Consider the following 24,505-nt stretch of genomic DNA (forward strand, 5'->3'; position numbering starts at 1 on the left):
GGGTAGTAGAAACCACACAAAAGCAGGGTAGTAGAAACCACACAAAAGGTTATGAACTGACAGGCTGAATGAATCCATCTCGCGCGGGGGTTTCAGAAGCCTCCACAGCGTCAGGCGGAGACTGAGGTGACTTGTCGGGAGATTTTGGCGAAGACATCGTGAGGATAAGCGAAAAAGGCCAAGAGATCTGACAGGTAAGAATCTGTTGGTCTCAGTCTGACTGCATGCAGAAAGGTAAAATGGTTTGTGACAGAAGAAAACTCAGATGGCGGTCAAATTATTTATCTCGCATTGCCTGACTCCCCCACCTATTTCATGCATGGGTGAAGTGTTCTGTGGGGAGGAGGTGACATTGTGAATGGGCCACGAGAGTTTCGATGCAACATGAAAATCTTATCCATTTTAATCACTACCCCCATATTTGCATCTTGACCTTGATATTCACAGAGAGTATATTGATGGAGATCGACAGATGATGGTTCTTCTACCTTTGAACGAAGCCTTATTAGCTGCCTTAATTAATCTGAGATGGTGGTTCAAAGTAAATTGGTACTGAATTAGTAGATGTGAGTGACTTGATGTAATCGCGCAACAAAAATAATAACTCATGGCCACGATCCTTGACGGTCGCATGAAAGACTGCCTAAAGATTTTGCTCTGGCCATATGAACGAGGCTTGCAGACATTACCAGGCTTGCACCCGAGGCAAAGTTGTCAAAGCTGGAGCCTGGCGCCCGAAGAGTGAGCATTACCGCCGAACTTTTGGTTCAAGTGGGATCTAGAAAGATTGTTAGCATTTGCAGTGTAGGAAAGGTTTCCAAGTTTACCTGCATTGCTATTGTCGAATAATGTTTTTGTGCCTGAAAAGCTTCATTTGCTGGATATGGCTTTATCAGAGTTCCCAGTCTGCTGACTGACTGCCCCAGAAGCATAGCCGCCGTCATCTGTGGATAGTTGGTTAGTATATATACCTAGATTCACACGAGTAAGCATACTCACCCAATTCATCGTCATCGTCATCGTCATCGTCATCGTCATCATAATCATCATCATCTTCTTCTTCGTCGGAGTCCCAATCCTCGTCATCTGTTTCTGGATCAAGATTCCAGTGATCTTCTGCTCGTCAACACTTGTCCCCAGGATGGACTTGCTTGCATACCTATATTGTGGACCTCCTCTACGAACTCATTGAATATGCCACCCTGGTAAGTGCTGAGGATGCAGAGTCCGACGACCAAGATATAGATTATAGCGAATTGTAAAGCCATGATGAAGTGGTGTGGCTGTTCAGAGCTGAGTGATGTTGTTGCTGAGATGTTGGTGTACTGTCAAAGTAAGGGGAGAAAAAGAAGGAAGAATAAAGTGATACGCGTGTGAGGCGCGTGATGTAAGCCATCAGCTGTGGGGACTATCAACTCAAAATAACACTCTTGGAAAGTCACTTCAAGCAGTATACCAGCTACCCGACACAATTGCCTAAGGAATAAAATGATACATCATAGAGGGGGAGTAGATGTCCAGGAAGATAGAAGTTTGGTTAAGATCCGTACGCGAAAGGATAGTTAGTGTTCGATGAGGACAAAGATTACAGCAAATGGATGTCCTTAGAAGGGTCTCATTAGCAAAGCCACAATTAAATTTGGCAACAAGTTACCTGTCATATGAGTGGATAGACCCTACAGCTGACAACTCAGATCACGCGCCTCGTACGTAGCCATTTGGCGTAGCAAACCTAGGCATAATCCTCAATTTCAGTGCATCCGGTGAACCTTGCCAGTCATCGACTACCTGTGCCAATGCTTTGTGCCTTAAGCTGTTAGAATCTTTCGTGAACAATTTCAAGTTTGGATTGTTACCCATTCATGTCACTTAACGAAATTTGAGCGATTGTGTGGGGAGTCAGTGTGAATGAAGTCATTACTAGGCCACCTGCGCTTAATCTAGGGTCTCCGCCCTGCACCTTTTGATCCAGTAGTCAGAATGCTGCCTGAACTCGGTTTATGAGAGTGCTGATTTTGGTCGATAGACTTGATAGTTTATGGCTACATTGCGCATCTGATACGGGCAGACATGACCCAAACCTCATCCCGAAACTTCCACGCTGGATTCATATTAGAACTTGACAGAATTATGCATCGGCGCAGCCCTTTCAACACGTGAAAAAGCAATGAGAAAGACATGTTTAAAAGGACTAGCGACATTATAGTCAAGGATTCTACAAATAGTTTCTTCGGTACTGCTCTTGTCAAGAACTCCCCTAGACTCATCGATGACTTTCGCACGTTCAATTGCCAGGCATGGAATAATGGAAGCTACTGTACCAATATCCAAGATCGAGATCGGTTTAAGGCTCCAGAGACGCTGCTATCGATTCTCTAGAGTGGTGTTTCGAGAAGCCGCAGGACTGAAGACGAGATGCGGCTCTGTTTGTGATAAAGGCTGAGGATGAGATGCGAAAGCTTGGGGTAAGCAGTGGACATATTTCTGCTGTTCTGTGTAAGCTATACCAGGCGAAAGTATTAAACCTCAAACTAAAATTTTGCAGCATCAATGAAAATTCATCTGTTCTAGCGTTCTGGCTCCTAGCTCGAAGTCTTTGCACCCCCATCTCGTGGAGGACATCAAAAGAGAGGTCGCTCCGGCTCCCAAGAAGGCATTCACCACCAACCTGACGTAGAATAACTAAAAGAATGTTCAAAGCTGAACACGACATACTACGAGACAAAGCCACTCCACAGCGGCTCATCCGGCTTTCGGCGTCTGGTCCGAGACACTCACATAACAATCGCGGGCCTCCGGCTCAAAACTGGCAACGATGTAATAATGCCTTATCGGCAACTCCAACTTGATAAGAAGTATTGGGGTGAGAACTCGTAACACCTTGATATTGGCAGGTTCATTGACAACCCGAAGTTATACTCGACGAGAGAGTGCAAACTATTCGGCGGAGGTACGACGTTATGTCCTGGGATGACTCTCAGTGCGGCTTCGGTTTATCTCGCGACCCTTGTCACGCTGTATGAGATTCAGCCTGTCCAGCGTTGCGAGAGTCAGCCTTTTCCGGAGGCGAATGATAAAGTGCGGATGCTGGGTATCATCTCTCCAGAACCGGGGTATGATGTTAAGGTCTCGATGAGATATGTTGGAGCCGACTAACAGCCAGGTACTGGAGGTGCTTTATCAAGGTTGCCACGTTCAGACCACCATCAAATCACTTATCTTCTCAATGTGACGATGAGCAGCATCCAGACCAAGTAAAACCAGAGACCCTACCACTTCTCACAAGGACCCTGCCCAATACCTCCAATGAATATGCTAAATCAGTTCAAGAAGCGGCTGAATGCGACATCTCCAACCCCTAATTTTCAGCTCCGCCAACCCCTGTAATAATGCCGCGTCTTGGCACCATGACTATCACCCCCCGACGAATCATGATCAGCGACAGACGAACTGGCGTCAATATTGGCTGCGTCCAGGCCTTGTGCTTGGGAGAAATGATCATTTGCCGCGATATGCACAGGCGTTTTGTTCGCAGGGCTGAATGGGCATGTTGAGCTAAACAAATCAGTCCTTGGAGTCGTGCGACTTGTAAACACATTTAAAGCCAAGGACATTTTTAACAAAGCCGTATTCTGTGAAACGTTACTCAAGTCCTTTCCTTGCTGACAAAATGGTTTACGGCGATAAAAATGCACCTAATTGCCAAGTCCCAACTGGACTCAGCTCACTCCCCCGCAAAGACTGCAATGCCACTATTCTCATCCTCCTACCCTTTATCGTCAATCACCTCTCCGCAATAGTCACGCACCTCACCCTTGGTAATCGCAAAGCAAGAAACAAGCTCAAGTTCTGGGATTATAACCATCTCAATGGACCACCGAAAGAGGCTCTATCATGGACACCCTACAACACTCTGGCGACCATCGCCATGACGGTAGTACAATGCGTTGTTAGCGCGGTGGCTGTCAAGGCCTCTGGTCTGAATGTCAGCATTGGACCGCTCATCATGTTTTACTTGACCAAGCCTCGAGTTGGATGGGTAGTTGTCATGTTATCGGCTTGCTTCTACGAACCTCTCACCGATACAGCCACCGATGTGCTCTTCCAAGACTGTGTGTTGGGTGTCTTGGCACTTCCTGGCGCGCTTATGTTCTTGAGAGTCAGCGGGTTTGGGGAGATGCCTGATGGTTGTGATACATATGACATGTACGACACTTATGCGATGGGCACGAATGGGGATGCCAATCTTTTCCTGCGCAGTGGCTCAAGCAGCCTTGTCGCATGTGGTGCGATCCTTTTGTTTGTTGGTATCTCCATGCTTTGGAAACGGCGCTTTCTCAAGAGACGTCTCGGCCTGTTAGCTATGATTCCTTGCACGGGCGCATTCGTGTCTGCTTGGGTTCTCTGGATCGGTAACACCGCCAATCATGCTGAGGGGATTGAATGCTAATGAGGTTAATAGGCTTTGACTACGCTGTCATGAATGGAGACTTTTGTATCTCTGGGTCTGCCATCGGAACTGTATCTGCTATATCTATCATTTTTCCGATTTTGAACGGTCTTTTGCGTGGCTGGATTGGATATCCTGGGGGAGGCTACTATCCGTACTAAGTTGTCGCTTTTATCTTGAGATTAATCTTACACAATCGAGCTGCTTTATTCATCAGATATTGCAGCATCGGAACCCCATACCCTTGTTGCTGAACGCAGGTATTTGTGACTGGCTACGTCACGCGACCTGAGAAACTTGCTTATGAAAACTTGGCTGAAGCTGCATAAGCATAATTCCTAATCTCTTATCTCTCTGCACAATTCAACGCCTCTCAAGACTCTCATTGGGCGTCACTCGGACATCTCGTGCAACTCAAGTGAGACATTGTCTCGTGATCGACAGCGCATCAGAATGAGGGGGTTCAGATCTCCCAGTCTTCATTTTCCTTCCCGCGTTGTATCGTAATTCTCAATTTCTTCCGTCAAGTGACTTCAAGCGCTAGTGTTACAGTTTAGCTTCTTGTGCACACCCGTAGCGACCATCACCCGACTTTTCATCCGACGGCTCATCATTTCTTGTCCCTCGTATCACAAAGCGCCGAAATGTCGCGTGCCTCCTCAAGCACAGCTAGCAATGAAGATACCCTCGAGCTAGAAGCCGCTGGCTACGTCCAAGCCATGCCGCGCCGCTTCTCGCTCTGGTCATTAGGCGCACTGTCATTTACTCTGACATGTACATGGCTCGGAACCGGATCTTCAATCGGAATCAGTTTGACTGAGGCGTCTTCCGCTGGGACCTTATGGTCGCTGCCTATCGCTGGCGTGATGACCACCATCGTGTCGCTGGGTATGGCTGAGCTTGCATCGGCGTATCCTGTTGCTGGGGCGCAGTACTATTGGTCTTTTATGGTTGCGCGAGACGACTACAAGCCTTTCGCATCCTATCTGTCAGTACCAAAGTTTAGTGAAACATTGAGATCCTGACTTTATCGACAGAAATGGTTGGATGAGCGTTATCGGCTGGTGGCTTGCCTCAAGCTCAGTCTCCAACTTCGTCTCATCTATGATCCTCGATATCGTTGGTGCATGGCATCCAGACTGGGATCAAAAGCGATGGCACCAGTATCTGATATACGTCGCTTTAATATGGATCGCCACAGCCGCCAATATTTTCACAGCGCAGTGGATTCCTCTTTTCAACAAGATGGTCTTCATCTTATCTGTCCTAACTCTCAGCGCGACTACGATTACGCTCTTTGTCGTAACGAAAGAACATTCGTCAGCTGAATTTATCTTCAACGATACTACCAACCGAACAGGCTGGTCAAGTGACGGGTTTGCATTCATGTTGGCAGTGGGTAATGCAGTTTATGCATTTCTAGGCAGTGATTGCGGAGCTCATCTTTGTGAAGAGATACCAAATCCAGCCAAGAACGTGCCCAAAGTCATGATATATCCGTTACTCATGGGTTTACTAACCGCGTTCCCTTTTGCAGCGGCTCTGATGTATGCCATTTCCGATTTGCCAGCTGTGCTCAACACAACAACTGGGTTGCCGCTCTTTGAGATTTACTATCAAGGAACGGGGTCTAGACCAGCTGCGTCGGTACTGATGTCGCTGTTCGCGTTCTGTTTCTTTGCTAATCTGGTGGCCAATGGTACGTTTCTTTCCCACGACCAAGCTCACGCTGACCCTATAGCGACAACTTCGTCTCGTACGCTCTGGGCCGTTTCACGTGACGGCGCCTTGCCATACTCACAGTTTTGGGGCCGCGTTCATTCCAGGTTCCAAGTTCCGGTCAACGCATTGCTTCTTTCTGCTGTTTTCATTACTGTTAGTCCATATCTACCAACTATGCCCTTTCCATCTCACTCACCCCATCTTTTAGCTATACGGTCTCATATTCCTCGGTTCTTCGACCGCATTTTCTGCCATGGTCAGTGCGGCCATCATCTTTCTCCAAACCTCCTGCGTCATTCCCCAAGCTGTTCTCCTTTACCGAGGGCGTGATCGTGTCCTGCCAATTCGGTACTTCAGTCTCGGTAGATACGGCGCTGCCATCAATGGCATCTCAGTCGCATGGGTAGTATTTCTCGATATCCTGTACTGTTTCCCGACTACCATGCCCGTCACGCCCGAGAACATGAGCTATGTCTCGGTCGTCTTCACCGGACTGGTAGCGTTTGTCATAGCCCTCTGGTTCACAACTAAAAAGGGCTCCTTCACGGGGCCTCAGATCAATTTGGATCTTCTAAATGCTCGACGGCTGGCGGCTGTTCAGACGTTGGAGGGCACTCGCCCAACGGCGGAATACCATGCCCTTCGAAGTTCAGAGATTGTAAAGGAGGATTAGGCGGCATGGCAGCATTGAGTCGTGTCGTGGATTTCCCTGAATGGCTGACCGAATGTTGAACGTTACGATCTTACTCTGGCGACACACGTGTGTTGTCCTATTGGTTTAGCGTTCTTAAGTACCGTTATATATCTATTCAATACGAGGTCAATTGCAGCTCTAAGGATCATTCCTCGTAAACTAGTCTGCGGCTGAATAGAAGCTTACCTTGAATACAACGTAGCATACCAAAAACCTCGCACTGCCTTCCCAAGCAGGCAATCCCCGACCTTGGTGGGGTCGCAACGGTAGCATTGTCCGTTTCACACCGCAAGAGACTCCAAATCTCCACATCGTGAAAGAATTCTCCGGGCCCTCGGGTGTCAGCCTTAGGCCTCATAGGGCTCTAATGATACGACTTTTCGAGTCATCCGGGATGCGGAAATATTTGACCGATCCACCCGTGCCGCTCCGTGCCTCACGCCAAGACGTTCGGTTATTTCTACAAACGAACCAACCTCACCTTGGCGATGGTCGTTATTGGTGAGAATGTGATTTTCAGGGGACTTTTTGTCGGCGCGGGCGGCAGCAGCCTAATTTGCCCTGCATTAGTCCTATGAAGATGGTATGGCTATGGGTATACACCGAAGGCTTTGAGAGATACTTTTTGCTCGGCAAGGTTGAATCGGAGGGTGATACTGATGATGAAAATCTATATAAAGCAGAGACGTCTCCGTCAATAGTAGACAATGTCTCAAGCTCAATCAGCCATTCAAGGAACAACCATACAACAAATTCCATATCCAGACTTGACCGTCAAAATGAAGTTTACTACCATCACAACTCTTCTCTCCACCAGCGCAGGTGCCCTCGCTGCCGGCCCCAGCGCTACAGCCAAGAAGGCCACGGCCATTGAGTCTATCAAGGGCGACAACGGCATCACAACTCCCCTCCCCATCCAGCCCGGCATGGTCGACAACTGCGACGTTTTCTACTACGTCAAGCCCGGCGACAACTGCCTCCAGATCTCCGCCCAATTCGGCATCTCCTTTGACCAATTCAAAGAATGGAACCCCACCGTCGGCAATGACTGCCTCAGCCTCTGGGCCGACGCCAACGTGTGTGTTCGCACCATTGGCTTTGAGTACCCTGAGATTGCAGCTTGCTACGGTAGCGAGGATGTTCTCCCTTGGGGAAGTAACAAGGTTGCTGCTGCGAAGGCTGCTACTGAATGGTGTAGCAATGGCGCGCAAGGCGTTTACAATATTGGTGAGAAGAGGACCAAGTGTGTCAACGCGCCGTCCGGTGACGGCAAGTTTATCTTTGAGATCTACAATGAGTGGGGAATTCGTCAGGGTCTTCCTTCTCAGGAGTGTCAGCGAAACCTCCTTCTTCCTATCTCCAAGTGCCCCGAGGGAGGTCAGGGACGCATGAAGAGCTGGCACACAGAGTAAGTTTCCCCATTGATATCTACTAAAATGACTGATGCTAACATCTCGCAGGACTACTCTCGAGAAGGGGAAGTGTTAAATCTTGGACGACCACTCTTGATTGGCGATTGCTTGGAAGCACCGCGTTCGTCTCAGTCTATTGAGACAAGGCAGTGATGATCTGCCGGCCGTATCCTTCGGATCCATTATATCCAACTTCATAGTATATAATACGATATCTCTAATTATCTGCCAAACCTGTGCCCCTCTCTTTCTCATTTGGCACTGTGCATGCTTGCAGCTTTATCTATGAGTTGAACATTCCACTTATCAGCACCCGGAGCTGAGATTAGCGAGTGCAACTGCTGCCATTCGACAGACGTAATATGTGGAATCATTGTGTCTGTATGTAACCGGAGCGGGCTTAAGGTTGAACCACTCAGAATCTAATAAGCACATGGCGTTGAGATGGAAATTAAGCGTGAATTTGATAAGGCACTTGAGGTAGCCATCGAGATAAGTTTCAATTGCTTAGCGCAGCGAAGGTCCAGCCGAACGCGGGGCAGACTATCAATCGTCGCTTGACATCGATGTTCTGTTATCAGAGATACCAATATCATCTTGAGATTGGCCTGGATCTTACTGCTTTTAAAAGGTAGGTTGCATATTTCCCAATTCGATGTTCCGCTATCCAAGTCATTTTGCATTCCCCACCGCGCTATTACGTGACAATGGCCATCTTGTAAGCGGACTACGTTCGCGAAAGACTAGTGAACTTCGAAGGATCAGACTCCATTGTAAAGGTGGGGTAAAGATAGAGATTAAGACGCCCTTCATCTTCACTAGTCGTTACCCCAGATTCTAGAGAGGCGCTTTTCGGCGACTATCCGATGTGGCTGTTATCAGGTGAGCTGCCTCCCTCGCTTGGACCTTCAAGGTTGTATCCGAGCTACTATCAACATTTAACTAACTGATAAGCGACGTCGGAATGAAACATCCGGAGACTGCAACCAGCAAATCCATTGCTAGAATTATAAATCACCCTCGTGGCACCTTCAATTCGTTTTCATCGACAAGCCATTACAGATTATCAGCGCAATATAATCTTAGTCATGGCTCTGCAGATAGATGGTGAAACTGTTCCAGGGACTGAACAACTCATTGACGGTATGCAAGCACATTCATTCTGGCCTTGACAGCAGCTAACAGGAGCGAAAGTGAATCACAAGTTGGAGAACAGCGATCATGTTGGACAATCTGATATTGTTCTCATTCCACAACCGACGAGCTGTGGAAGCGATCCGCTCGTGAGTCGCGTTCGGTGCCCTTCTCCATACATTGCTGACGGCGGTACAGACGTGGTCGAAGCGAAAGAAATATTATCAGTTGCTCCTAGTCGCACTCTACGCTTGCGCCTTTTCCTTCGGTGAAAATACTCTCGGAGGTTAGTGTTAACACTCCTCCTCAATCAACGTTGCTGATAAGACAATAGCGGCTTGGACTACTGTCAGTGAAGACACAGGCGTCACTTTGACAAACATGAACGGCGGCAGCGCCTTGAACTATCTTCTTCTCGTATGTCAGACTTCGTCCCCTCTTGATTTATACCACTCACCGTTCAAGGGATTCGTCAATATTTGGTGGATGCCCACCGCCAACATCCTTGGCCGAAAGTTAGTCTTCCTCGCGACAACATGCCTGTGTCTCGCCACAGGCTTTTGGCTTGCTGCCATCGAGGGAACAGTTCAGTGGATGCTTAATATGATTGTAAACGGAATCGGGACTTCTGCGTATCAAGCCATCATTCAACTTACCGTAGGGTGCCTATCGGTGTAATCTCTGGCAGTGTCACTGACTTGAGATGTAGATCTTCGATATGTTTTTTGTTCATGAACGTGGTCGCATGCTCTCAGTATATCTCTTTGCCCAGCAGCTTGGCTCTATGTATGAGTATCCGTTACTGACGCCTGTAAAGGCTTTTTACTGACCTCATCGCAGTTTGGGCCTTATCTCTGGTGGTAGCATGTCCGACACCGTCGGATGGAGATGGTCGCAGAATATCGTTGGCTTCATCTTTGCGTTCGTACTAATTGCCTTCACGTTTACTTTTGAGGAGACACTGTTCCCTCGCTTCCTATTCGCTGGGTTGCAAGCGGCTCCCCTTCCTTCTCAGAAGGATGAAGAGACAGCGGAGAAATCTACCGAAGGAAAGAGGTTGGAGCTCAGGCCGGTTCCGAGCCAGGCCAACGGCATGATTGATGACTTTCCCAAGCGGTCTTACCAACAGATCTTGAAGCCGTGGGTGAGGTTTCCTCAGAACAAGACGACTTTCTGGCAGTATTTCCGCCGTCCCTTCTTTCTCTGGGGCTTTCCCAACGTCGTCATCGTAAGTATTTCTGTCAACTCCCCAATATCCTTCACTGATAAACAAACCTAGGCCGCGTTCATCTATGCCTTCGGGGCCACCGCCGGTATCGTCTCTTTCAACACCATATCTGAGATCCTGACAGAACCCCCTTACAACTTTAGTACCACCAATACCGGGCTTGTGTTCTTTGCCGCTTTGATAGGAGACATCATTGGTTGGGGTATCGGTGTGCTAAGCGATCAAGTCGTTATTGCTTTGGCGCGACGAAATGGTGGTCTCAAAGAACCTGAGATGCGACTCTACACGCTTGTTCCTTGCTTCGTCTTCGCTGCGGTCGGGTACATGCTCTATGGCTGGGGTGCCCAGACAGAGGCCCATTGGATCACCATCGCCATAGGTATCGGCGCCATGATCTCACATCAGGTTGGGGCTTGCACGATTGCGACTGCATATGCAATGGACTGTTTCCCAGGAGTGAGTCTTTGAACCGATCCTATATCAAGAAGAAGACTGACAATCCTAGATATCTGGAGAGCTAGTCGTTGTACTGGCTATGTGCTCCTCAATGGTCAATTTCGCCATCTCGTATTCTGTCCAGCCGTTTATCGAAGCCTCTGGCTACGGCTGGACCATGACATGCTATGGCGTCATGGTATTGTTGTCGGTCCTTGCCGCTATTCCTCTTCTGCTATTTGGAAAGAGATGGAGGATCGCCAAGGGCCTGAGATACTATAAGTTCTTGGACGAGGTTGGAGGGTATACCGACTAGCACAAGTATAGGTCTGGACTTACAACCAGTTCGATTCCAAGTTACAAAGGGCATCAGCCAAGATGATCGCCACACTTAGAAGCGATGACTATGTACTGAACGAGTGAAGTAGGTATTAAATAAATACAGCTGTATTCTCACTATATATAAAACAGAGGCTATAGTTTTCTTTCATTCTATGAAAAGAGAGAAGTGGTCAATCTTATCCACTAAATCCCTTTTATTGTTTAAATTGACTAACATCCTGAGCCGCTCGGTTTTCGCCGCCATAGCCATAGTGTTGATGTTCTTGAGGAGGTCCTGCATATGCAAAGAGACCTCTCACCTCTAGCAGAGGGGCGCGATCTACCTCCCGATAATATCCCAATCTTTTATGCTACCAAAGAGGCGGATCCTGGGTAGGTAACAATTCCAATGCCTCCACGACTAAGTAGTTAGCAACTTGGGCAACTCCCTTTTGGGATCTCGGACGCTTTCATACTTAGTATTTAGCTCAGCATCGGCTGTGGTCTTCATGATGCGCTCGCTCGTCCTTCTCGTCCATCAGTTCATTAATTCGCTTAACGACACGTCTGAGATCGAGCATTCGTGGCGAATTGCTGTCTATCAGGAAATCGAGATGCCCGGTTGAGAGGCCTATCGGTATTGTAACTGACACAAGTTCTTTGACGACTCGTTGGTCTTGGGCTTTTCCAATAATTGCAAGACTCTCTACCCGCATCGTCATGCCATTTCATATCGTGGGGGGCATCATTCCGGAAGCTGCAGTGCCGGTTGTGGTGGGACGGCGGCCTGGCACCACGCTCCTCGGCCAGCCCATCGATCCACAGGAAAAGCTGATATAGACAGCATTAATTGGCGTAGCGGCAACGAGAAGCGTATAGTTGTGACCACAGTTATTCTTTGTAAAACTAACAGCCACGTCAGCGTCTGAAACCCGGCCATGAGCTACGAGAGCGAATATGATTCCACCATGGCCAGGGGACGCCCGGACTACAGTTAGTCTAGTTTGAAGAAGTAGTCGCGATCAAAGGTATCATCATGAGAATAGCATGGGTCTAGATGCATAAACGCGATGCTTCCTTGCCTAGTGAGCTTGGCACTGACCACCCAGACACTCTTTGTGAAAACGAGTGTACCCTAGATTAAGCTGAGAAAGGCAGCACTGCCAAGCTACGTTCAGGTGCCCAGCTTCTTACTGTCGTAATTCTTTCGGCATTTTGGTACAGTGTCTAAGTTGTGAGCCACATGCGTTATATACAGTTGAGAAGGTACTGTTCGGTGACAGCCTTTTCCGGCGCATTGCTCAGTTAAGTTACTCAAGGCATATTCTCAGGCTACCTTATATGCACTAATCCCTTACAACAGATCATTATACGCTAAAGCAGATCCTACTACATTAAGGTTCAGGTTTTAGAAGAGGCTTTAGCCCCCAGGCTATAAAAGTAAAAGATATTAATAAATATATATAAGTAATATACTTATTATCTTTATAATTACTTAAAGTCTTACTTTTAATTAAAAAGCTAGATAATTTAATAATTAACTTTAAAAGTATATAAAGAAATAATTACTTATTACTTATTTATAAAAATAATTAAATTAAAGTATATAAAATATATATAAAGTAAGCTATTTATTAAAAGTAAATTTATTAATTTAAAATAATACTTTTAAAATAACTTTTATTATATTTATATAATAAGTAATTAGTAAATAGTTTTAATTACTTTTTTATTTTTTAATATATTTTATATTATATAATATTATAAACTTATTTTAAAAGTTATAATTAAATATTAATAATAAAAATAGCTATAAAAGACTTTTTAAAAATATTTTAAAAAGTAATATTAAAGATATTATTTTTATAAGCTTTATTTACTTTACTTATAATATTTATAAAAATAGCTATAAAAGTTAAAGTTATTAAAAAATAATTTTTTAATATAATTTAAAAGTATTATTAAATAATAAAATAATAATAATTAATAAAATAAATTAAAATTAAGTTTAAATATATTATATAATAAATTTATTAAAAAGTAAAAATATCTTTATAGTAATATATAAAGTATAGCTAATAAGGTCTTATAATAAAAATAATATAATATAATACTTATTTTTTAATATATTATATATAAGGCATTATATATAATATTAAAAAAATATAATAACTTTAAAAGCAAGTCTTAAAGTTATATAGCGCTATTACCTTTAACTTTATAATTTAACTAAATAAGTAGCCTTAATTTATAAGTATAAAAAGATATTTCCTTTAGCCTTAGTAAGCTAAATGCCTTCTTTATTATTACCTAGTTAAGGTAATTAATACTAAGGCTTTAGCCTTAAAAGCCTAATTCTAAATAAGCTAAAGATTATAAAAACTAATATAAGATATAATACTATATAATTAATATTAATAATAGCTATAACTATCTAATTAAAGCAGTTAATACCTATATATTTAGCCCTTTAACTAAAATCTATAGCCTTAAGCTTAATACTATACTAATCCTCTAATCTTTCCTAAAGTATTATAAAATTATAAGAAAATACCTACTATATATTAATAAACTATTAATAATATAATAAGTTAATTTTATAATCTTTAGCTACTAAATATAGCTACTTAATATTAATAGAAATAGAGCTAAAAATAAAGCCTTTAGTAACTATATTATAAATTAGATATATATATTAAATATTATAACCTAACTTAAGAAAGGCGCTTATGTCATGTAGGCCCCTACTATTTTTAACTAACTAGTATATAACTTACGATATATTAAGAGATAACTATTATAAGCTATATATTAGACTTATAATCTGACTTATAACTTACTGTAAGCCTAACTTACTATACTATAAGCTGCTATAATATATATATATATTTATTTAGTACTAGATAGAACTTAACTTACTAGCTATTAATAATATTTCTTTACTTTAATAAGCCTAACTTATACTATTAACTATTAAGAGATATAATACCTTAATATACTTAATATAATACCTTATATATTTTATAAATATAAACCTAGTATAGACTAGTTTACTTATTTAGAAACCCTAACTATTATATATTAATAGCTCTTATTTAGATTATACTGCGTTTATATTAAGTAATATTATACTATTAGGATATCTAGTAATACTAGCCTAGCACCTTCTTATACTAGAGAACTACTTAGTATAGTGGAGATAATAGCTAAAATCTATTAGCTATAAAATACTATTTATAATTTATAGAACCGGGTTAATAACTAGGAAACTTCCTTAATAATTAATAATAATATTAACCTTTAAGGAGAAAGAGATATTAGGGAAGCCCTTAAACTACTTAAGCTAAAACTATTTAAAGGATAAGCTATAGATATAGTTTTATTCTTAACTTAAATAAAAGGCTATTTTTATATATTCCTAATTAAGCTAGATATTATTACTAAGAAGGTACTCTTTACTATATTACTTATTTAAGGAAATGCTAAGGAATGGTTTAAATTAATCTTTAAGGATTTCCTAGAGAATATAGAAATTATATAGGACTAAGAGACCTAGAATATTTTTGCTAATTAGAATAATTTTAAGAATATACTTAAAGATAATTTTAAAGTAGTTAATAAAGAATAATAAGTAGCTATTAAAATTATATTACTTAAATAGACTTATTTATATATTGCTTATTTTACTAAATTCTAATAACTTGCTTTTAAGACCTAGTAAGATAATAAAGCCCTTATAGAAGTCTATTATAAAGGGCTAAAAAAAGAAGTTAAAGATAAGTTATATAAGGTAGATTAACTAAATAATATTATAGAGTATATTATAATAGTAATTAAAATTAATAAAAGATAGTATAAATATAGAAAAGAGAGAGTAAGTAAAATAGAAAAAGGGAATAATTATAACTTATATTACCTTAATTAATAATATAATAACTAGGGTAACTTTTAAAATTAAGGATAATAATAAGGTAACTATTATAATAATACTTTATATAGAATATACTTAAGACTTATATTACTTAGAGTAATATAACCTAGAAATAAATAGTATAAGCTATAAGATATATCTAAGTATAAATATTATAATTATAACTAGCTAGGATATATAGTATAGCAGTGCCTAGAACTAAAAAAACTAAGAGACCTTAACTAAAATAAGTAAACTCTAGGACTAACTTAATAATAAGAACTTTAAATAATATAGAGGACTTAAACTTTAGGAATAGTAAGAAGTGGCTATAATTAATAATTTAATAGAGATCTATTAGTTATATAGGTTAAATTAGAGGATTATACTTTAAGATAAAAAAAGGATAAATCCTTAATAGAAAAGTAATAAAAAGAATAAAGGAATAAGATATAAAATAATAATTATTATAGATATATAGTAGACCTAGAAAAATAAGTATATATTTATAATACTTAGTAAAGAAAAAGGAAAGAAGTAAAAGAAAAGAAGCTTATAGAATTAAAAGAATAATATAAGGAAAAAGAACTATAGGTTCTAGGAATAATAAGATAAAGAAGCCTAACTACCTTTAAAAAAAATAAGTAAAAGGAAACCTTATAAATTATTAATAATATCCTAATAAGAATTATACTTTAAGCTATAGAGGAAATATAGAAAATAGAATATAAGGCAGGAGACTAACTTTATACTTAATAATATAAGAATAATTAAAGTATAGGATATAAAGGAGGTATAGCTAGATAAGTAATATAATACTTCTGCTATAGGGATAAGAAGATTTAATAAAAATAGATTAAAAAGTATAAACTGTTTTATAAAAGAAATAGGATTAGAAAGATATATTTAAGCTATAAAGACTTTTATATATAAGGAGCTAGAGAATATAAGGATACTAATATAATTAGTTTAGTAATAATTAAAATATATTATATTAGTAATATTATAAACTTATAATACTAGGAAAAAGAGTTTAACTCTTAAGATAATATATAAATACTACTTATATATAAATAATACTAAAATATTTTATAGGTTTTATATAGGAACTACTAGTATAATATATATAAATAAGAGAAACTTAATAATAATTATTTCCTAGTTATAATTTCTAGAACTCTTAATAATAACCTATACTTTAGAGAAGAAATAGAAAGATACCTACTTTTTATATAATATAATAATCTTAAAGTACTAGAACTATAGTTTAATATAGCTTATTACTAATAAATTTATAAAAATAAAGATCTACTTAACAGGATTAAATAGTCTTAATACCTAATTAAAGAAGTAAAAAAAGAATTTAAAGCAGTAACTTAAGGGAAATATATATACCTAAAGAAAGTACTATTAGTTAATAATATTAGTTTAGAAAGTATAGAAGAACTCTAAGGATAATAAGAAGCAGATAGATTATATTTAAAAGATAATACTAACCTTAAAAAGATTAAAGAAATCTAAAAGAAATAAAAGGCAATTAATACTCCTATAAGCTATAAATAAGTAAAAGAAGAAATTATATATAAAAAAGAATAAGAAAACTACTATTACTTAAATAAGAAAGGATATATAAATCCTAAATAATACTATAAGGACTAGCTAAGGGATATAAGAGCGGTATATAAAAGATAAATAATAGAAAAAGAAAAATATAAGAACTGTCTTAAAACCCTAGTAAAATAATATAAAGAATTAAAAGAATGATTCTAATAATAATTATTTAATAATAAATTTTTTAATAACTATACTAATAGTAAAGGATACTATAATAGTAAGTGTAAAAAAGTATATAGAGATGCCTTAGGAAAAGTTATATACTATTTATAACTAGGCTATAGATAGGCTAGAATTATAAATAAGAATAACTTAGAATAATAAAGATACTAAGAGTATTATATATAGTAAACTTAATAGATAGCCTAGTGCTATAAGTTTAAATTAAAGAGAGATAGCTAAATGCTTAGATTAATTATAGAGTAAGAAGGAACTTTATTAATTTAAAAATAGTTATAGAATAATAACTGCCTTAAAGAAAGAAATTATTGCCCTACCTGCTAGTTAATATAGAAAGATAGCTCTTTAACTATAATAATAGTATTATAGATTAAAAGACTAATTATCTTAAAATCCTTATTAAAAGATAAAGTTAATGAATAGATTTTAATATTATACCTTTAAGAAAGGATATATATATTATTCTAGGTATACTATAGCTTATATAAGAAAATCTACTTATTAACTAGAAGATAGGCCAGGTTATATTCCCTAGTAACTCTAATAGTAAGAAAGAAATAATTATAATAAATAATAAGAGATCTTAAACCCTAATTAAAGAGGATAGTATAGGTAAGTATAGAATAGAGTGTCTATTACTTCTAAAAGGAGTATAATATAAGTATAAGAAAGGTATAAGAAATAAAATAGAAATCTTAAGTATCTTTAAGAGATATAACTTATAAAAGGAAGAAATAGATATAAATATAAGCTAAGATTAACTTAAAAATATTCTAAAATAGTATTAAGTATATAATAAACTATTTAAAGAAGAACTAGAAACAGGGATCCCTAAATATAGTAAATAGGACTATAAAATTAACCTTATAGATAATAACTTACCTTTTTAAAAACTCTACTTACTTAACTAAAAAGAATTATAAGTTTAGAAAGAATATATTAATAAGATATTAGAAAAAGGCTATATTAGGGAATCTAGCTTATTAGTAGTATTAGTAATGTTCTTTATACTTAAAAAGAATAGGAAAGATAGACTAGTTATTAACTATAGATAGGTTAATATATATACTATTAAAGACTAAACCTTACTTCTGCTTATTATAGAATTAAAAGATTAGTTATAAGGTAAAAAGATCTTTATAGCTTTAGACCTTAAAGGAGTATATAACCTTATCTATATTAAGAAAGGAAATAAATAGAAAATGGCTTTTAGGACTTAATTTAGATTATTTAAATATATAGTAATGCCTTTTAGTCTTACTAATATACCTATAATATTTCAGTAAATAATTAATAGTATACTTTAATAGTACCTTAATATCTTTATAGTATATTACCTAGATAATATCCTAATCTTTTTAAATAATAAAGAAGAATATATAAAATATATCTATAAAGTCTTAAAAATACTATAAGATACTAAACTATTAGTTAAATTAAAGAAAAGTTACTTTTATATTATAAAAGTAGATTTTTTAAAATATATTATTATACTAAGTAAAATCAGGATAGAACTAAAAAAGATTATAGTAATAGTAGATTAAAAGGAACTTAAGAGTATAAAGGAAATATAATCTTTCTTAAAAGTAGCTAATTACTACTAATAGTTTATCTAGAGATTTAGTAAGATTACTAACCTATTAATAGAACTTACTAAGAAAAGTAAACTATTTAAATAAAATAATAAGGCCTAGGAAGCCTTTATATAACTTAAAAAGGCTATTACTAGTAAACTAGTCTTAGCTATATTTAACCTAGAAAGAGAAATTAAACTAAAGATAGATATATTAGACTTTATTTTAGGAGGATAGATTAGATAATAGGATAATATAAGGAGACTGCACCTTATTGCCTTTTATTTATATAAGCTATATAGAGTAGAGCTTAATTACCTAATTTATAATAAAGAATTCTTAGTAATTATTAACTGCTTTAAAGAGTTTAAATACTACCTTATAGGAAGTAAATACTAAGTTAAGGTCTATATTAACTATTAAAATATCTTATACTTTATAATAATATATAAACTTAATAGATAATAGCTATATTATATAGAGTACCTATATAAATTTAACTTTATAATTATTTATAGAAAAGGATTAGAAAATAGAAAAGTAGATATAATTAGTTAAAAACTAGACTATAATACTAGTACTATAAAAGTAAAAGAATAAGTACTAGAAATAAATAAAAAAGGAGAATATTAACTTACCTAGTAAGTATAAATACTAGGATAGATATAGGTAATAACTACTAAGAAAATACTAGGTAACCTAGAAGAGTTTATATAAGAATTCTATAGATACCTAGTATATAAATACTAAGGGGTTACTAAGACCTTAAAAAGACTTTAATAATATAGATACTAGGTTAAGTAACTAATAGTAAAAAAAGTTATTAGATAATATAATATCTATACTAGGATAAAAGTATAATAATATAAGCCTTATAGAGAACTATAACTATTACTAGTTATAAAGGCATTATAAAGCTTAATTATAATAGACTTTATTACTAAACTACTATTATTAAAAGAACCTTTAACTAGAATCTTTTATAATAGTATTATAGTTATTATTAAAAGACTTATAAAATTTTTAATCTATATACCCTATAGAGAATAAACAGATACTAAGAAGATAGCTTATATCTTTTATAATAAGATAGTATAAAAATAAGGATTACCTAGAGAAATCCTTATTAATAGAAGAATAATATTTACTAGTAAATTTTAGTAAGCGTTAATAGTATATCTAGGAATTAACTATAGACTTATAATAGTATTCAGACTTTAAGCAGATAGATAGATAGAATAGATAAACTAAGTAGTAGAGTAATACTTATAGTACTATATTAACTATAAATAAGATAATTAAGTTAAAAAGTTACTATATGCCTAATTAGCTTATAATACTGCTTATAATAAAAGTACTAAGCTTATACTATTAAACGCTAACTTTAGATATATACTAAAAGTATATTATAATATATAAGAAACTAAAATTATTAACCTTATAGTAATAATTAAAAGTGAGGATTTAAAGAATATTTATAATAAACTCTAAATAGAACTAAAGTTTATTAATAAATAAATATAATAGTACTATAATTCTAAAAGGTTAAAAAGACTAACCTTTAAGGAAAGAGATATAGTATACCTATCTACTAAAAATATTACTATAAAATAGCTAAGTTATAAGCTAGACTTTAAGTATATTAGACCCTATAAGATCACTAGGAAAATCTCTAAAAATAACTATAAACTAGACCTATTAATAAAAGTTAGGCTTTATAAGGTTTTTTATATAGCATTACTTAAATTAGCAGCTGATATAATATATATTAAAATTAGTAATAAACTAGAAGAAATTAATAGATTAGAACTTTATAAAGCAGAGGTAATTAGGAAAATATAGGTAAAGAATAGTAAAAGAGAATACTTAGTAAAATAGAAAAACTACCTAGAAAATAAAAATATATAGGAACTACTAAAGCACTTTATTAATACCTAATAACTATTAAAGGATTTCTATTAGGAATATTAATAAGGAAGATCTTATTTTAATTAATAATATTAGAAGTACCTGCTAACTATACCTCTATAATAGTAAAAGACTTAGCATTCTTAATAGCCTTAAGTTTATTAAGGGTTATAATATTCTAATAAAGTATCTTAAAACTATACTTATTTAACTATTATTTTTAATAATATAAATATATTAAATAATTTAAATGCTTATTTACTTATTACTATAAGTTTAGTAGCTTAGTTTTAGCTACCTCTTCCTCTTTTTTAAGATAATATTTTTTAGTAGTAAAATAATTAGCTATAGCAGTTAGTAAAATTATATAAAGAAAAGGGAATAACTATAAACTTTTAATAGAAGTAATGCCTTTTCTATTACACTTTTAACTATAGCAAGTGCACTAAGAGCAGTATTTATAACCAGGTAAGGCCTAATACTACAGTTTTCGAGGCTCACAGTATAACAGTCAGGTCCAACTATATTAAACTAAGCCGTGCTTGGGTTTATTGTTAGCAGATTATATAAGGTGTAATACTAAGCTTATTAAAGTGTCACGTCTCTTAATAGTAGATTTAATATATATTAAACTTAATTAATATAAAGAAGTTTTATTAATAGCTTAGTAAGCTAGAATCTATAGAAGTGCTAAATAAGTATCTTTATATATTAGCTACTATAATATATTAGTATATTAAGGTTTAAAGACTAAGATATTTAAATATCAGTCCTAGACTATAATAGTAAATCCTTAGTCCTAGTATAATTAGTATTTCTATTATAGACTGAGATAGAAGTTATTAGTCCTTAATAATTAGTAAGAACTTTATAGATAATATATAATATAATCACTAGGGTTATAATATAATCTCTCCCCTCTTTTAGGTCTTACTTTTAAGACTATATTTATCTATTTATTTATTAGTTTATCTTAGTATATACTAACTTAAACTTATATTATTTTCCTATATATCTTACTAATTATTATATTAAGTTATATTTCTAAAGCTAGATATACTAAAACCTCTAAATCTAGTTCTCTTACTTAGTATATCTATATATTTAGCGATTATATTATGCTATATTCTTATTATTTCTACTATAGTCTTATTTATAAAGCTAATAAAAATCAAGCTAATTAGTACAGAAATTATATTAAGGCTAAGGTAGTCTATAATAGTTTTAGTATTATAACTTTTTATAAGTTTTTTTATATAATAAAGCGTTTTTTAGTTAACCTTATATTAATTTTATAGTTTTTAAGAATATAAAAGAGTATAAAAAGTTAAAAGAAGATAAAACTAAGGCCAAGTAGGCTCTTAAGGAGGCCATAGCTTATCTTACTTATATATAAAAAATAAAGCATTATCTTAAGGAATAGGGTAATAAGTTATTTACTTATAGTATATAGTTACTAGAAGAACAGAGTGGTTTTTCTATTAATAGGGCTAAATCTTCAGTTATTTCTAAGGCTTAGTCTTATAAAGCAGTTAACGTTATTAACTAGAATTCTATTTTTAGTAATATTTTTTATTCTAGGTTTAGTAAAACTTCTTTAAGAGTTATTAAGTATTAATAAGGTATTTTAGTAGTTCCTATATATTTTCACTTTCTAGGTAGTTTTTCTATTTTATTAAGTATTTTCTTTAACTATTAATTTTATATATACTTTTAATTGCTTCTGCTTTATAGACTTCTAGTCCTAAGATTTCTTATAGTTTATTACTTATTTTAACTTATATTATATCTACTACTAATTTAAGTAATAAAATATAAAAGATTAAATAAAGCCTAACCTTTAATAATAGGTCTAGTTTATAGTTATTTTCTAAGATTTTTTATAGTACCTTATAAGGTCTAATAAATTTATAGTCTAATTTATGACTTAGTTAGTCTATCTTGATGTTTTTTATAGCTAAGTAGACTATATCTCTCTCTAAGAAGGTTAGTCCCTTTAACTGTTTTAGGTTATAGTAGTTTTTTATGCATTTCTTAATAAATTCAAGTTCTATCTTTATTTCTTTATATAGGTTTTTAAGGTTATTACTTTTAAGTATAGCGGCTAGGTTAATTGATTTTTCTAGTTATATATTATAGTATATATTTAGCATAAATCTGAAATTAATATAAGCTAGTATAAGCTTTATACTTTTATTATATACAGTATTATAAGCAAGTTAGGCTATTAGGAGTTTTTTAACTTAATTATTCTATTTATAATTAATATAATACTATAAGTACTATTTAAATACTTAATTTATTTATTTAGTTTGTCTGTTAACTTATAGTTAGAAAGCAGTTATAAGCTAATAGTTTAGTCTAAGTTATACTATAAGCAATTACTAAAAGTTTACTATAAATATAGGTCTTCTATTAGAAAGAATTTCTATAAGTAACCTATATATACTAATAATATATTAGTAAAAGATATAAGAAAGTTCTTTTATATTTATAAATTCCTTATATAGTAAGTAATATAAGAATTTTATAAATTAATTAACTATAATTATAATGCTATTATAGAAGATTCTAGTTAAGGGTTTTTTTAATAAAAGTAACTTTATAATAAAATCTATTATAATTAAGTCCTAAGGTTATTATAATACTAGTAAGGGTTATAATTATCTATAAGGTTTATATCTTTATACTTTTATTTTAGTATATAAGTTGCATTATTTAATAATATATTTAATGTTTTTTCTTTTTACCTTATACCCTTATTTTTATAGTCTTTTTATTATTTTATTAATACCTTAGTATCTATATAAAGGATATAAATAAAATTTATAAAAGAAGTTACATTCTTACTTTAATATTATACTTATTCTACAGATATATTATTTTAAGTAATATATTTTATAGTGCCTTTAGTTATTAATTTCTCCTAGCTAGTCTCTAGAGTAGTTATTATAGATATAAAGCTAGAATTATTAGTTATTAAGCTTATCTTAGTATTTAATAGTTTAGTGTAAGTATTTAATATACTCTTCTAATACCTTATTTAAGATATAGGGTTTATTATAGATAAAGGGTATATAGTATTATCTTTTAATCCCTTTTTATTAGTCTACTCCTTTTTTCTATTTATATTTATTTATTACTAGGTTAAATTTTTATTTTTAGTATTTATTAAGTTTATCTAGGTATATTAATTAGTTACTGCTATTAATAGCTATTTATATAATAGTTTTTATAGGTTATATAAATTAATATTCTTTTTATTTATTAAGTTCTAAGAGCTACTCCTTTATCTTAATAGTACTTATATTAAGGTCTATTCTTTAGCTAATAGTGTCTATATATCTATTATTAATGCCTTTATAGTATGCTATTATAAAGTTAAATTTATATAGGTATTTAGTATAGTGTAGTTATTATTAATTTAGCTCTTATATTATAGTAAAGTAAGCTATATTTTTATAATTAGTAAATACTTTTATAGGGTATTTACTTCCTTTAAGGTAGTATTTAAATTCCTTAAAATAGTTAATAATAGCTAGGAATTCCTTATTATAAATAGGGTAGTTAAATTCTGCTCTATATATTTTATAAGAATAAAAAGTAATTAGGTATAGTATACTATTATTATTATATTATTTAATTTATTTTCCTAAGGTAAAGTTAAAAGTATCAGTTTTAAGTTTAACTTGCCGTTCTAGGTTAAATATAACTAGAACTAGTTTACTAGTAATAGCTAGCTTAAACTATTTAAAAGCTTTTTAAGCCTTAGTGTTTTATTAAAAGATATAGTCTTTCTTAGTAATCTCTATAAGTAGTATAGCAATCTTACTAAAGTCTTTAATGAATTATTAGTAGTAATTAGTAAATCTTAAAAAGGATTATATTTCTTTTACTAAAGTAAGTGTTTTCTATTTAGTAAC

The 24,505-nt window shown here is 34.6% G+C and overlaps 5 protein-coding genes across 5 annotated transcripts; 4 read left to right on the forward strand and 1 right to left on the reverse strand.

Annotated features, from left to right (window-relative positions):
• Positions 1 to 870: 870 nt before the first annotated feature.
• J7337_007671 (uncharacterized protein) lies at positions 871 to 1,268 on the reverse strand (the record flags this gene model as incomplete). The annotated part of the gene is made up of 3 exons (XM_044825307.1): positions 871 to 944; positions 1,000 to 1,092; positions 1,160 to 1,268. 3 exons carry the CDS (start codon positions 1,266 to 1,268, stop codon positions 871 to 873), a joined length of 276 nt encoding a protein of 91 aa, XP_044680964.1.
• A 2,402-nt stretch (positions 1,269 to 3,670) lies between these two features.
• Positions 3,671 to 4,450, forward strand: J7337_007672 (uncharacterized protein; the record flags this gene model as incomplete). Its single annotated transcript, XM_044825308.1, has 1 exon — positions 3,671 to 4,450. The coding sequence occupies one exon, from the start codon at positions 3,671 to 3,673 to the stop codon at positions 4,448 to 4,450; it is 780 nt and encodes a 259-aa protein (XP_044680965.1).
• A 644-nt stretch (positions 4,451 to 5,094) lies between these two features.
• J7337_007673 (uncharacterized protein) lies at positions 5,095 to 6,845 on the forward strand (the record flags this gene model as incomplete). Its single annotated transcript, XM_044825309.1, has 4 exons — positions 5,095 to 5,438; positions 5,488 to 6,149; positions 6,192 to 6,325; positions 6,381 to 6,845. 4 exons carry the CDS (start codon positions 5,095 to 5,097, stop codon positions 6,843 to 6,845), a joined length of 1,605 nt encoding a protein of 534 aa, XP_044680966.1.
• An 800-nt stretch (positions 6,846 to 7,645) lies between these two features.
• Positions 7,646 to 8,354, forward strand: J7337_007674 (uncharacterized protein; the record flags this gene model as incomplete). Its single annotated transcript, XM_044825310.1, has 2 exons — positions 7,646 to 8,274; positions 8,327 to 8,354. The coding sequence occupies 2 exons, from the start codon at positions 7,646 to 7,648 to the stop codon at positions 8,352 to 8,354; spliced, it is 657 nt and encodes a 218-aa protein (XP_044680967.1).
• A 1,776-nt stretch (positions 8,355 to 10,130) lies between these two features.
• J7337_007675 (uncharacterized protein) lies at positions 10,131 to 11,391 on the forward strand (the record flags this gene model as incomplete). The annotated part of the gene is made up of 4 exons (XM_044825311.1): positions 10,131 to 10,198; positions 10,253 to 10,640; positions 10,692 to 11,096; positions 11,146 to 11,391. The coding sequence occupies 4 exons, from the start codon at positions 10,131 to 10,133 to the stop codon at positions 11,389 to 11,391; spliced, it is 1,107 nt and encodes a 368-aa protein (XP_044680968.1).
• Positions 11,392 to 24,505: the final 13,114 nt, after the last annotated feature.

Source organism: Fusarium musae, chromosome 5, assembly GCF_019915245.1.
Source record: "Fusarium musae strain F31 chromosome 5, whole genome shotgun sequence".
In the NCBI taxonomy this organism is placed as follows: Eukaryota; Fungi; Ascomycota; class Sordariomycetes; order Hypocreales; family Nectriaceae; genus Fusarium; species Fusarium musae.